Raw genomic sequence first — 12997 nt, forward strand, 5'->3', positions numbered from 1 at the left:
CGTTCTGCTTTGGTGGCACCGGTCACTGGTTTGGATCCCTAGTGCGGCCATGCACCGCTTTGGCACGCCATGCTGTGGTAGGCGTCCCACATAGCAAGTGGAGGAAGATGGGCACGTATGTTAGCTCAGGACCAGTCTTCCTCAGCAAAAAGAGGAGGATTGGGGGCAGATGTTAGCTCAGGGCTAATCATCCTCAAAAAAAAAAAAGAAAAGAAAACATGCTTTTTTGGCTGCTGGGAAGGAGGTGTGTTACCTGTGAGCTTCGAAGAAGCCTTCCTAAAAGAGGAGTCTCCCTTCCCAGAGTTGAGATGATGACACTGGGAGGAGGCAGGCCTCATCTTTACACGTGACAGTTCTGATTGGGTAACAGGGATGATAGCGATCTTCTCCGAGTATAAATCACTTGGCACCCTCAATGGCTTCCATTTATTCTTAAAATCCAAACTCCTTCCCACGGCCCACAGAGTAGACTCTAAAATTTAGACCCTGCTTCCGTCTCTAACCTCATGTTCCTTCACTTTCCCTCCCACTCACTCCTCTCTAGCCAAATTGGCCTCCTTGCTATTCCTTGAGCATGCCAGGAATGCTCCTGCCTCAGCGCTCAGGGCTCCTTTGAACTTGCTGTTTCCCTGCCTGGTTTGCACCACTCCCAGTTCTTCCTATGTCTGGCTGTTTCTCAACCTTTGGATTTCAGCTCAAATGCCACCTCCTCAGAGAGGCCTTCCTAGCTATCCCATCTGAAGTAACACTGCCCACTCTGACTCATTACCCTCTTTTATTTTCTGCATAGAACTTTTTACTCTTTGAAATTATTATTTGCTGCATATTCATTGTTCATTGCTTCTACCAGAGTGTAAATCTCGTGAGGGCAGAGACCTTGTCTGTCTGGTTTTCTGCTGTGACCCCGGCACTTAGCGCATGGTGGGTGCCAAACATATGCCTGTTGAAGCAGTACAGTTTGGGTTGTCATCTCCCAGAGCATTGATGAGTGACATTTATGTATGATGTCACTGTGTGGAGTTGTCACTGGATAACAACTACACGTTGAGTGGTGACTGTGACTTGTAAGGGTGTCCCCTGGTACTTGGGCCACGTGGTATTTTTCTGTGATATTATTGCCTGGGTTAGTGTCAGAAAATGACGTTAGAGGTCAGTGAAGGAGGAATTATGCTGGGTCTATTTTGTCGCTGAAACTGAGTTTTCTTTCTTTTTTGGTAAGGGTGGACTGGTTTATTCAGTTAATCCTCTGAAAATACTTGCAATGTCAAATAAAATATAAAAATATCCTCTGAAAAACAATGAAATGCTTAAAAGCCTGGGGAATGCCCAGGCCAATTATTGAGTGAAAGTTAGTAACAAGTTAACAGGAAGATATTGGAAGACCAAAGCTACTTATGACATGAAGGTATTTGCCAATACTGAACCTGTGGGTTTCAGTTCGTGAACCACATAGAGAAAGAGGCACAGAAGTGAAAGTCCAGGGCTTGTCCAAGTGGGGAGTCTTATAGAAGAATCTCCTCACATTAAGCTGAGACCCTAAAGGGTTTCACCTCAAGTTTAGTGTGATATGAATCTGCTGTACACCCCATACCACTAGCCCCAAGGGAGTTCAGAAAAGATTGCCTTGGTCCTGAGCAGAACAGCTGAAGGAAGAAGAAAGGGGAGGTTTTTTTTAAAGCCCTTCCTTGGGAAGTTGTGACCATCGATGAGTCCTTTTACACCCCAGAGAGTAGAGTCTGGCAGCCCAAGAAATCTCAAGCTATGAACTGGAAACCTGGTTTGAAGTGATAACTGACTGAAAGCGCCCCTAAACCCTTGACAAAAGCAAATGCAAAGCCTCTCTGAAGAAGGGCACATGTGTCTTTGGCTTCAGGGATCCACCACAAGTAATTTTTCAAGGTGATGACCAGCACATAGCCGGAGATAACCAGGCACCCAGGACTTCATGAAGAACAATCAACAGACACAGCACATGGGTGCAACAGAGCAACACAGATGTCAAGCATTGTAATTCACAGACAGGTTTTTGAAAATTCTGTGCACCAGGGGCTGGCCCCATGGCAAGTGGTTAAGTTTGCCCGCTCCGCTGCAGGCAGCCCAGTGTTTCATTGGTTCGAATCCTGGGCACGGACATGGCACTGCTCATCAAACCACGCTGAGGCAGCATCCCACATGCCACAACTAGAAGGACCCACAACGAAGAGTATACAACTATGTACTGGGGGGCTTTGGGGAGAAAAAGGAAAAAAATAAAATCTTTAAAAGAAAATTGTGTGCACAAGATTTAAAGCTAGAAAATAGCTATAGGGAACAGAAAATTATATACTGGGGAAAAAAAGGAAAATTTGAAAAGGAACCAAACAGAACTTCTGGAAATAGCACTTGATACTCCCAAGAAGAATCAGTCACCAAGTCGTGACATGTGGCCCAGCATCAGGAGAGGATATTTGGAAACTATTTGGTTCAAGTTATTGCTGAGTGTTATCTTTTGCTAAATGCTTTCTCACGGAGATTAGTAAGTTTCTGCTCTCCAGGAGGCCAGGGTAAAGAATTGCCACGTGGGAACACTTATCATTGTCTGGTGACACTTTTTGATTGCACATAATTCTGAGTTCCTCAGAGCAGAGCCTGTTTATCCACCTTTGCCCAGCAAAAGTGAACTTACTTATTTAACGAGCACCTACAGAGTACTTGCTGTATGCCAGGAATTGTTTCCTAAGTGCTTTATTAACCGTTTCATTCTCATGGCAACTCTATGAGGTAGGTGCTATAATCATGCCATTTAACTGATGGGAAACTGAGACACAGAGAAGCAAAGTAACTTTGCCTATGATGACATAGCTAATACAAGATGGAGCCAGGTTTGGAATCCAACCCCCTGGTTCCAGAGGCTTTGATCTTAACCATTGCATTAGTTTTCTAGGGCTTCCATAGCAAAATGCCATGGACTGGGAGGCTTAAACAACAGAAATTTATTTTCTCATAATTCTGGAGGCTGGAGGTCCAAGATCAAGGTGTCTGCAGGTTTGGTTGCTCTTGAGGCCTCTCTCCTTGGCTTACAGATGGCTGCCTTCTTACTGTGTCCTCATGTGGTCACCCCTTAGTCTATGCGTGTATTCAAATCTCCACTTCTTATAAGGACGTCAGTCATATTGAATTAGGGTCCACCTATACCATCTCATTTAACTTTAATTACTCTTTAAAGGCCTTATCTACAAATACAGAATGAGGTAGTAGGGGTTAGGATGTCAACATATGAATTCTGTGGGGGCACAATTCAGCCCATGACAACCACCAAGCTTTGCCGTCTGCTACCAATCCCAGTGAACCTAACGAGATGTCAGGGCCAAGCATCACCTTGTGTGTCCTTACCTTCTTCCCCCTGCAGCTGGGAGTCTGGTTTAAGCTGCTCGTGATTTCTCTCCTTCCCCTAGACAAGTTAACTTTTCTGAAATGGCTGGAGCACTCATTGTGGAGGGAGACACTGGAGGTTTCCCAGACTTTCCCTCTTCCTTACTTGGCTTCATGCCTGAAATTGCTACATTACTTATCCCAAGAGTCTCTAAACTGTAATCAGATTAGGTTCAGTGCCAACTAGCTGGCCCTTAGGGAATGTGACATAGGACAGACAGATTTAGGTGGAGGAAGAGATGGAGGTGTGGAGTAGAAAGTCTGGAGCAGCGGGCAGCCTGACTGGGGAGCCTGCTGGACGTAGGGTTCTACATCCTTGAAAGCTCATTTAGTTGTTCCATCAGTCAGGCAGTCAGTCAACAAGCATTTCCTAGGTTGCCTCTGTGCCAGGCCCTGAGGTCCATCCAGAATGGATGAAGCACCTCCCTTGCTCAGAGGACTCCGTTTTGAGAAGGTAGAGAAAAGCGGAACTTCCAATGGTCAAAAAGTGTCACATAATAGGGGTGGGGTGGGAGAACAGCATTTTAGTAAGAGAGATCAGCATGTGCAAAGGCCTGAAGAGCAGATAAAAATCAACATGTGTACATGCACCTGCATGTATGGAAATACATAGAAAGCTTCCAAGGCCTGCGTTGGAGAAATATTTTATTGTCCAGTGCCTCCATCACCCTCTGCATAAAACCCAAACCCTCACTGTGGCCCTGTCCATCCCTCCATCCTCATCCTCCTGTACCCATACCTCACTTCTTAACCTCAGTTGCCCCTTTACAGTCCTTGTTCCTTTCATTTTGGCCTCAGGGCCTTTGCACTTGCCCAAGATAATATAGCTAATAAGCTCTGCCTTTCTGTTCCCTTTTCTCCACCTGACTCCATCTCACTTCTTAGGTCCACCCCCTCGGCGAGGCCCTCCCTGACCACCCTGTCTAAAGTAGCTTTCCCCCCTCCTCCCAAAAATATCTTAAGTCATAGAACATTTCTCTTTTGTTTCTTGTCTACAGCGCATCTCACCTGCTGGGCTATGACTCCATGAAGGCAAGGATTTTTGTCGTTTTGTTCATGGCTGCATCCTCCACATCTAACAGTGTCTAGCACACAATAAGTACTCAATAAATATTTTTAAATTAATTAAATGAATGTGTATGTATTAATATATTACTTGAATAAAAAAAAGAGAACAGCTATTGAGAAACTCTTGAAGGGGAGAGATGATGAGAATCTGAGGCCATTGAATTAATGGGGATGTTAAAGGCAAGACAGGGAGGAAGGAACCTGGCCCTACTCCTGCCAGAGAGACAGTGGGAAGGGGGATTTGGGGCTTGAAGTGGGCCCTGGATCTCCAGGGTTCCCAGGAAAGGGGTCGGGGCATGGAGTCTGAGAGAAGGGTGAGTTCTCTGTGGGGGACATCTGTTCAGAGCTTGCAGCGCAGGAAAGGATACCAAGGGGAAGGGTATGGGGGGGGGCAGGAGTGGTGTTCCGGGCAGGAGAGGAAGTTCACTGGTAGAAATGGGCCTTAAGGGAGTGTGTAGGCAGAGGGTCTTCGAGGCAACTTATCAGGAACAGAGGTTGGTAGTGTTCCACAAAGGCAGCAGAGCTTTGGATGAATATTTTTTAATTTTAGGAGTTCATATATTTAGCGAATATAAGAAAATGAAAATTGTGATTACTGCTTTGGATGAGGCTAAAATAGTATTTAAGAAAAAACAAGGAGAACGTTTAGAGTCTGATCCATAGTAGTCAGACACGGCTATGCTCATGAGAGAGATCACCATGGATGGCACCTCCATGGTTCCCCTCTCCCCTCAACCCACTCCCCAACTCTTCCTTGTGGCCCAAGCGTACTTCTTCGAGGCCATGATCATACCTTGTAATTAAATATTTTTGAAGATTTAATGCCTGTCTGCTTCCCCCACCTCTAACTCCACCGAAAGGACCACTGTATTCCTGGAGCTATTATAGGACCTGATGCATAGTAAGTCCTCAGCGAGAGACTGGTGGAGCATAAATGAAGATGAGAAGAGTCTGTGTGTGATAGGGAATCCCAATGAGGGGCAGGAGGATCCCTAGGAGACCTGGATGGGCTTTCTATGAGGCTGGGCTGGGGATTGCTAAGGTAGGTATTGTTGGGGGGTGGGGGCGCGATGTGACAGAAATAGGGTCCTCAAGACTCAGGGATGGAGATCTGTGTGAAGAGGAAATGGAGGTCCCCCAGAAGGTCGAAATGAGGTGGTTATGTGACAGCCATGGGGGAACCTCTGAGATGATGAGGGATTAAGTCTAGATAGAGATGGGGAGTCACATGAGGAGAGGTAGGTGGTTCCCAATGGGCAGAGATGGGGATCACTGTGGCAGGGAGAATGAGAAGGCTATGATCAGGGATGGGAATCAGTGTTGCACAGTTGGGGCAGGGGTCCTATGTCAGGTGGAGATGGGGGTCCTCGTGACAGAGTTGAGTGGTCTGTGTGAGATGGGAATGGGGATTGGTCTTCAAAGGGCGGGATATTGTAGGCAGTGGAAATACGTTCGTGTTGCAGAAGTCAGGGGTCTCACGTGCAGTGGGACGGGGGTCTCTGTCACAGAGGTGGGGGTCAGGTCAGGTGTGGCGGGGATGGGCGTGCAGATAAGTAGGTCGGGAGGTGCCAGGTGTGCCGCGGGGATGGGATCAGTGCGCAGAGTTGGGAGTTCAAGTGGAGCGGAGATGGGGATCCACATGCGCCGGTGACGGGGTCATCAAGGCGGGGCTAGGGGAGCTCCGGGATGCTGGGGGTCCCGCGAGCCATGGCTGGGTTTCCGGAACGGGGGGCTCGGCGGCGGCTCCCGGGCGCCCCCTGGCGGCCCCGACCCCGCCGCCGCTGCGGCTCCCACAATGCTCGCGTAGCCCCGCTTCGGCTCCCGCGGCGGCGGCGGCTCCAAGATGGCGCAGGCGATCTTCGAAGCCCTGGAGGGTGAGCGGCGGCGGAGCCGGGGGAGGCGGCTGTTCCGCGTTGCGCCCCCTCCCGCCGCGTCCTCGCAGCGCCGGGCCCAGGGCGCGCGGCGGCCGCGGGGCGGAGGGCGCCGGGCCGGAACAGCCGCGGGGCGGGAGGGGCCCGGGCGGGAACAGCCGCGGGAGCCGAGGCCCGGCGTGGGGGGCAACGGGACCGGAACAGCCGTGGAGATAAGATTCAGTGGCGGGGGGGGGAGCATCGGGGCCGGAACAGCCGTGGGAGCCGCGGCCCGGCGGGGGTGGGGGGCAACGGCGCGGGAACAGCAGGGAAGAGACGGCCCCGGGGGGATGCACCGGGACCGGAACAGCCGGGGAGGGATGGATCCGCGGGGCCCCGGACCTCCCTCGGCCCTGAACAGCTCCAGCCGCGAGGTCCTTGGCCAGGCGCGGGAGGGGTGTCCTGGATGGAACAGCAAGGGAGGGTGGGGTAGGCCAGGCCTGAACAGCGGGGCGAGGGAGGCTGCACCGAGGGGACGATGTGCAGGGGCGCCTGCGGGGCCGGAGGGGCTTGGCGACGCAGCAGCCGAACCAGGCGTCCTGACGCTGAAGAACTTGTATTGAGTAACAACTATGTGCCTCGTGCTGTAACACAGTTTCTGAAATTCAGACCAGGAAAGCGTAGGTGCCACTTGCGTGCAAGGCCAGGCGTTGGTGCTCACAGACCCAAACCAGCAAACACTAGTGGCCTACTGTGTGCACCATGCTGGGGTGCAGAGTTTCACAAACTCACACCAAGAAAGGATTGGTGCTAACGGTGTGCTTGGCCGGAATGCGGTGCTCCCAGACTCAAACCGACAAACCGTGGGTGTCACCTGATTGTTCTGTGGTCTGCAAGATCTTAGGATGAGTGGTCCTCAGGTGCGGTGAATTGGCTTTGGAGAGAACAAGCACCAAGAGCCTCCAGGTGCACCTGCTGGGCGTTGGGGAGGAAGCCTTAGCGACTTCAGGGCCGTGGCAGGAAGTGGGGGTAACCCTCCACCCATCTGGAGAGATTCATTTTCATAACACTCGTTGAGCCAGACATAGTCCCTGCCCCACAGTCTGGTGGGGGACAGATAGAAATTATAGAACATCCAATTATAGAAATTATAGAATTATGGAAAAGGTCAACAGTAAAAGAAGATAACGGCAGCTGGCATTCAGTGCTATGAGAGATGATGGATGTGGAGGGGCAGGGTCAGTGGTGGTTCCTTCCCGGAAGCCAGTACGATGGGGTGAGGCCTGCCTTCTCTTTAGGTTCTGTGAACTTCTCAGTGTTTGCATTTTTACTACAAGAATGTGTTCAGTATTGAGTGATGAAGAAATTAAAAGAAAAATCAGTTCCTGGGGTAGTGTGATGCGTGCTGGGCTAGAAGAAGGGCAGCAGAACTGTGGGGATCCAGCGGTGACCCAGGCAGTCTGGGAGAGAGAGAGAGGTCTTTTGGGATTCACAGAAGTTCATGTGGGTGTGCAGTTAGAGATGAGGCTTCTGAACTTTATCTTGCAATCAGTGTGGAGCTAAGAAAGGGTTTTCAGCAGGGGAGCAACACAATCTGATGTATGTTTTATAAAGTTCACCCTGGCTGCTCTGAGAACAGACTGGAGGGGGCCAGAGTGGCAGTGGGGACATGAGTGAAGCAGCCGTAGTTGTCCTGCTGAGAACTGATGGTGGCCTGGGCCAGGGGCACAGCTGTGGTGATGGAGAGGAAGTGGATCTGCGAGACATTTGGGAGGCAAAATAGGCTAGACTTGCTGAGGGACTGGAAGTGAGGGGTGGGAGGGCAGGTAGGTTGAAGGAAGAATCAAGGGGTGCCACAGGGGCTGTGGTTGGGTGCACCGTGATGCCCTATTCTTGCTGATAAGGGTTACCAGAAGAGGAACAAACAGGGGTGGCAGATGATACATCTAGTTTGAGTTCAGTTTTAGACTTTTTTTTAGGGCAGTTTTAGGTTCACAACAAAGTTGAGAGGAAAGTACAGAGATTTCTAAATACCCCCGACCCCACACATGCATAGCTTGCCCCATTAGCAGCATAACTCACCAGAATAGTACATTTGTTACCAAGGATGAACCTCCATTGACACATCATAATCAGCCAAAGTCCATAGTTTATCTTAGAGTTCACCTTTCATGCTTCACGTTAGTGGATTACATATAGTGTATGTATCCATTATTATAATATCATCACAGAGTGTTTTCACCATCCTAAAAATCCTGTGTGCTCTGCGTGTTCATCCCTCCCCTACAACCCCTGATTTATTTTTTGTCTCCAGAGTTTTGACAGGTAGTATTTTTTAAATTAGACTTTTATTTTGAAATAATTATTTTTTTCTGTAGATTCCCATGCAGTTGTAAGAAATAATACCGAGGGGCCTGCCTGGTGGCGCAGCAGTTAAGTAGGCATGTTCTGCCTCGGCAGCCTGGGGTTTGCCAGTTCAGATCCCGGGTGCGGACATGGCACCGCTTGACACGCCATGCTGTGGCAGGCATCCCACGTATAAAGTAGAGGAAGATGGGCATGGATGTTAGCTCAGGGCCAGTCTTCCTCAGCAAACAGAGGAGGATCGGCAGCAGATGTTAGCTCGGGGCTAATCTTCCTCAAAAAAACAAAAAACAAAAAACAAAGGAAATCATACCGAGAGATCCTGTGTACTCTTTACCTAGTTTCCCCCAATGTAACATCTTGCAAAACTTTTGTATAATATCACAACCAGTCAGCATACAAAGGAGTTCCGTCACTGTAAGACATTGCCCTTTTATAGCCACACCCCGCCGCACACCCCCCATTTCTGATGCCTGGCAAACACTAATCTGTTCTCCATTTCTGAAATTTTGTCATTTCAAGAATATCATGTAAGGGACCAGCCTGGTGGCGTAGCAGTTAAGTTTGCATGCTCCACTTCAGTGGCCCAGGGTTCACTGATTCAGATCCCAGGCATGGACCTGTGCACCACTGGTTAAGCCATGCTGTGGCAGGCGTCCCACATATAAAATAGAGGAAGATGGGCACAGATGTTAGCTCAGGGCCAATCTTCCTCAGCAAAAAGAGGAGGATAGGCAGTGGATGTTAGCTCACGGCTGATCTTCAAAAAAGAATGTCATGTAAATGGAATCATATAGCATATATATAACCTTTGAGATTGGCTTTTTTCACTCATAATTCCCTGCAGATTCATGTATTGTTGTGTGTATCAATAATTTGTTCCTTTTTATTGCTGAATAGTAGTCCCTGGTGTGGATATAGCACAGTTCGTTTAACCACGTACCCATTGAACCCGTTCACCCATCTGAATTGTTTCTAGTTTTTTACTATTCTGAGTGAAACTGCTATGAACGTTTGTGTACAGATTTGCACACAAAAGCTAACATACTCCCAATTTTGCATAAAATGGTAGAAGATTTACTGAAGCAAATTCATAGGAGCATGAACCCCAGATCTGGAACTCTGGATACTGAGGAGAAGTAGACTGGGAGTAAATGAGGCTGCCTGGGGAGAGGAGAGCAAGTTCAGACAAAAGGAACCCTTCAAAACAGAAACTTTCAGGGGATGGACAGGAGAAGAGAGAGAGAGAGGCTGGGAAGGAGCCAGCAGAAAGGCGGGAGGAGACCCAGGAAGGGGGGGTCCTGGAGCCAGAGAAGGGAGTGTATCAGGAAGGAGTGTCAGATGCTGTCAGGAGGTCTTTGGTGATTTTGGTGGAATGGCGGGGGCTTAAGCCCCACTAGAGTGGGTGGAGGAGGGCAGATGGGAGGGAGGATACACATCAGATGATCCTCATCGGACATTTGACGTTGAAGAGAGAAGAGATGGGAACGTGGGTTTGAGGGGGGGCATTATAGAGAGACCCGAGCATGTGTAGCTGCTGGCGGGAAGGAGAGGTTGCAGGTGGTGTGCGGAGAGGGGCCCGTCGGTGGACAGTGGTTTCTGAGGGAGCAGGAGAGGATGGAGGGAAGGGCTGGTCTCAGGAGAGACTCAACCTTCATTGTGCCAGGGGAAAGCAGTTAGTAGCCGGTGCAGGTATGGGCTAAATGCTGAGAGGTTGGAGGCAGAGCATTGGCTGTGGGGAGAGAGAGAAGAGAGGCACCCTCTGGGTTATTTGGGAGGGAGGCAGTGTGCCTGGGTGGCCACTCAGGCACGAGGAGATCTGTCCTCCAGCTAGTGACACGGCTGAACAGTGTACTGCGAACCTCGACAGTGACAACTCATTGGAAAACATGAAAGTACTCAGCTTCTCAAGAGTCCCCCGACCACAAATTCAGATTACATTGTTCATTGAGGAACAGAAAAGACAAACACACATCAGAAAACAAGCAAAGCAAGGAAGGATGCCTGAGTGCAGATTTGTGGCATTTGTGAGGTGTACGTGGGGAAGACTCTTTAGCATGATTTCCAGAGGCCCTATATCACTTAGGATTAGATTCAGCCACGAATAAGCGAGAAGCCCAACCTAGCAGTGGTCAAACAGGCTGGAAGTTTATTTCTCTCATGTGGGAGTCCAGAGGAAGACAGTCCAGAGCTACGAGGGTGGCTGTGTTCTCCAAGGTTCTCCGAGGCCCAGGGTCTTTCCAGTTTTTTGTTCTGCAATCCTTAGGGTATGGCCCTTGTTCTCATGATCTGGGATGGTTACTAAAGTTCCCACCGTCATATTCTTGTTCTAGGAAGCAGGATAAAGGATGGGACAAAGAAGGAGGTCATGTATTGGTGGCTTTTAAGAAAAATTCCCAGAAGCTGCTTTAGAACACCTTTACTTACATCCCATTGGCCAGAACTTAGACATTCCCTAGCTGCAGGAGCTGTGGGAAAGGTCATCTTTATTCTAGGGCCATGGTTTCAGCCCCAAATCCTGGGTTCTGTTGCAATGGAAGTAGGGGAGAATGTATACTGGGGCACAGCCAGCCATGGGTCTGGCTTGTGAGGGTGAAGTCAGATGGCGTGCTGGGCCCGTCTTCCAAGGAGGCTGCGTTTCTTTCTTCAGGAATGGACAATCAGACCGTCCTGGCTGTCCAGTCGTTGTTGGATGGCCAAGGAGCAGTCCCTGATCCAACAGGCCAGAGCGTCAATGCACCCCCCTCTCTCCAGCCACTGGGTGAGTGTCTGCCCGGGTTCACCCGGGGGAAGGGTGAGTGGCTCCCCGTGAAAAACAGGGGCTCACGAGGGGGTGTGGGAGTGAACTGCCCACTGAGGTCCCCAGGGTGCCCTCTGGTGTGTGAAGCCTCTCCCCTTCCTCCCAGCCTGGATCCTCAGGCTCAAGCCTTTCTCTACTTAGCTCTGAGGGCACTCTCAATCCCTTAGTGAATGTGAGGATCATGACACAGGGAATGGCTAGGAGCCCCAGTGCTTGGCAATGCTTGTACCTTTGACCTGAAGTCATTTCTCAACCTCCCTTCTATGGAAGGAACAGGCTGCGCATGACTCTCTCCAATTTACAGGCTAGACTCCTGAGACACAGAGAGGGCAAGGGACTTCTTTTACAGCCCTGTGTGAGTCCATGTGTTCATTTATTCATTCCACAAACATTTCTGAGCCCTTGGGAACTACACTGGGGACAGAGAGATACACACCTGGGTTTGAATCCTTGTTCCCTAGTTCCTGGCTCTGTGTCCTTGGGCAAGTGAGTTAACCTCTCTGTGCCTCAGGTTCCACATCTGTAAAATGGAGATAAAAGTCCTACCTCATAGGAGTCTTGTGAGGCTATTTGGGATTTGGTTTTAGCTGTTGTAAATAAAAAATGCAAGTTTCTTGTGGTTTGTATAAGATTGAAGTTTCTCTCTCTGCTGCATGAAGTCCTGATCAGATCTGAGGTGGTTATGTATGTGAGACTCAGACCCTTTCTTTCTTGTGGCTGTATTGCCCTCAACATGCAACCCAGGATGTCTGTTCCAGCCTCCCACTTTCATTTCTACTCTCCAGGTGACATGAAGGGAAGTAAGAAGGAAGTGGGAGTCATACCCCTTCCTTTTAAGAGCAAGTTGCATTAGACAGTGTACTACAGCTCTTGTCCTATTGGTCAGAATTCAGTCACATGACGTGTCTAGCTGCAAAGAAGACTGGGAAATATAGTCTTTAACTAGACAGCTGTGTTTCCCACTAGAATTTGTATTACTGTCTAAGAAGTAAGAGTGAAGTGTGATATGAGAGGCATGCCCCGAGGGAGGAACTGTGGCCACTGCTTTAGGAAGGCTTCCTGGAGGAGGTGATGTCTGAGTTGAGCCTTGCAGGATGAGTCATTCTGAGAGAGGCAGCTTGGCAGGGGTAATTGGGGACACAAAGGCACAGAGGGATGTGATCACGTGGCTCATTTGGGGACTGATGAATAAATTCAGGCAGGATAAAGATCCTGAATTTCTCAATTTTGACACAAACCCACTTTATTATTTCCTGATTTCTAATTTTTTCACACCTGGATGCACATGGCTGGATACTCCTGCAAGTGCCTGTATGATTTTGAAAGCTCCTCGGAAGCACAAAGTCCACGCTTGACACACGCACCCTGAGTCATGGAATGCTTTTAGATTTGCTGTTCTGTGGTCCAGACACAGGTCTCCTCCCATTTCTCACTGTGATGCCACCTCCTTTGTTCTGGCTTTTTCTTGTTATTCCCCTCTCTCTGCCACTCTGCGCCTGTGACC

General features: G+C 49.4%; 1 protein-coding gene across 5 annotated transcripts in view; it reads left to right on the top strand.

The window, feature by feature from the left end:
• Positions 1 to 6201: 6201 nt before the first annotated feature.
• The window catches only part of ZNF341 (zinc finger protein 341), a 58154-nt gene continuing 51358 nt past the window's right edge, over positions 6202 to 12997 (top strand). The window contains exons 1-2 of one of the 5 annotated variants that reach the window (XM_044748122.2): positions 6202 to 6353; positions 11344 to 11454. In XM_044748122.2, coding sequence (XP_044604057.2) covers positions 6323 to 6353; positions 11344 to 11454 — 142 coding nt within the window. In that variant the 5' untranslated portion in view covers positions 6202 to 6322. Of the gene's footprint in view, positions 6354 to 6660; positions 6764 to 10031; positions 11455 to 12997 lie in introns of those variants that run through there. The other 4 variants (XM_070485774.1, XM_070485772.1, XM_070485773.1 and 1 more) reach the window with 4 other exon arrangements.

This window comes from Equus asinus, chromosome 15 (assembly GCF_041296235.1).
Source record: "Equus asinus isolate D_3611 breed Donkey chromosome 15, EquAss-T2T_v2, whole genome shotgun sequence".
Lineage (NCBI taxonomy): Eukaryota > Metazoa > Chordata > Mammalia > Perissodactyla > Equidae > Equus > Equus asinus.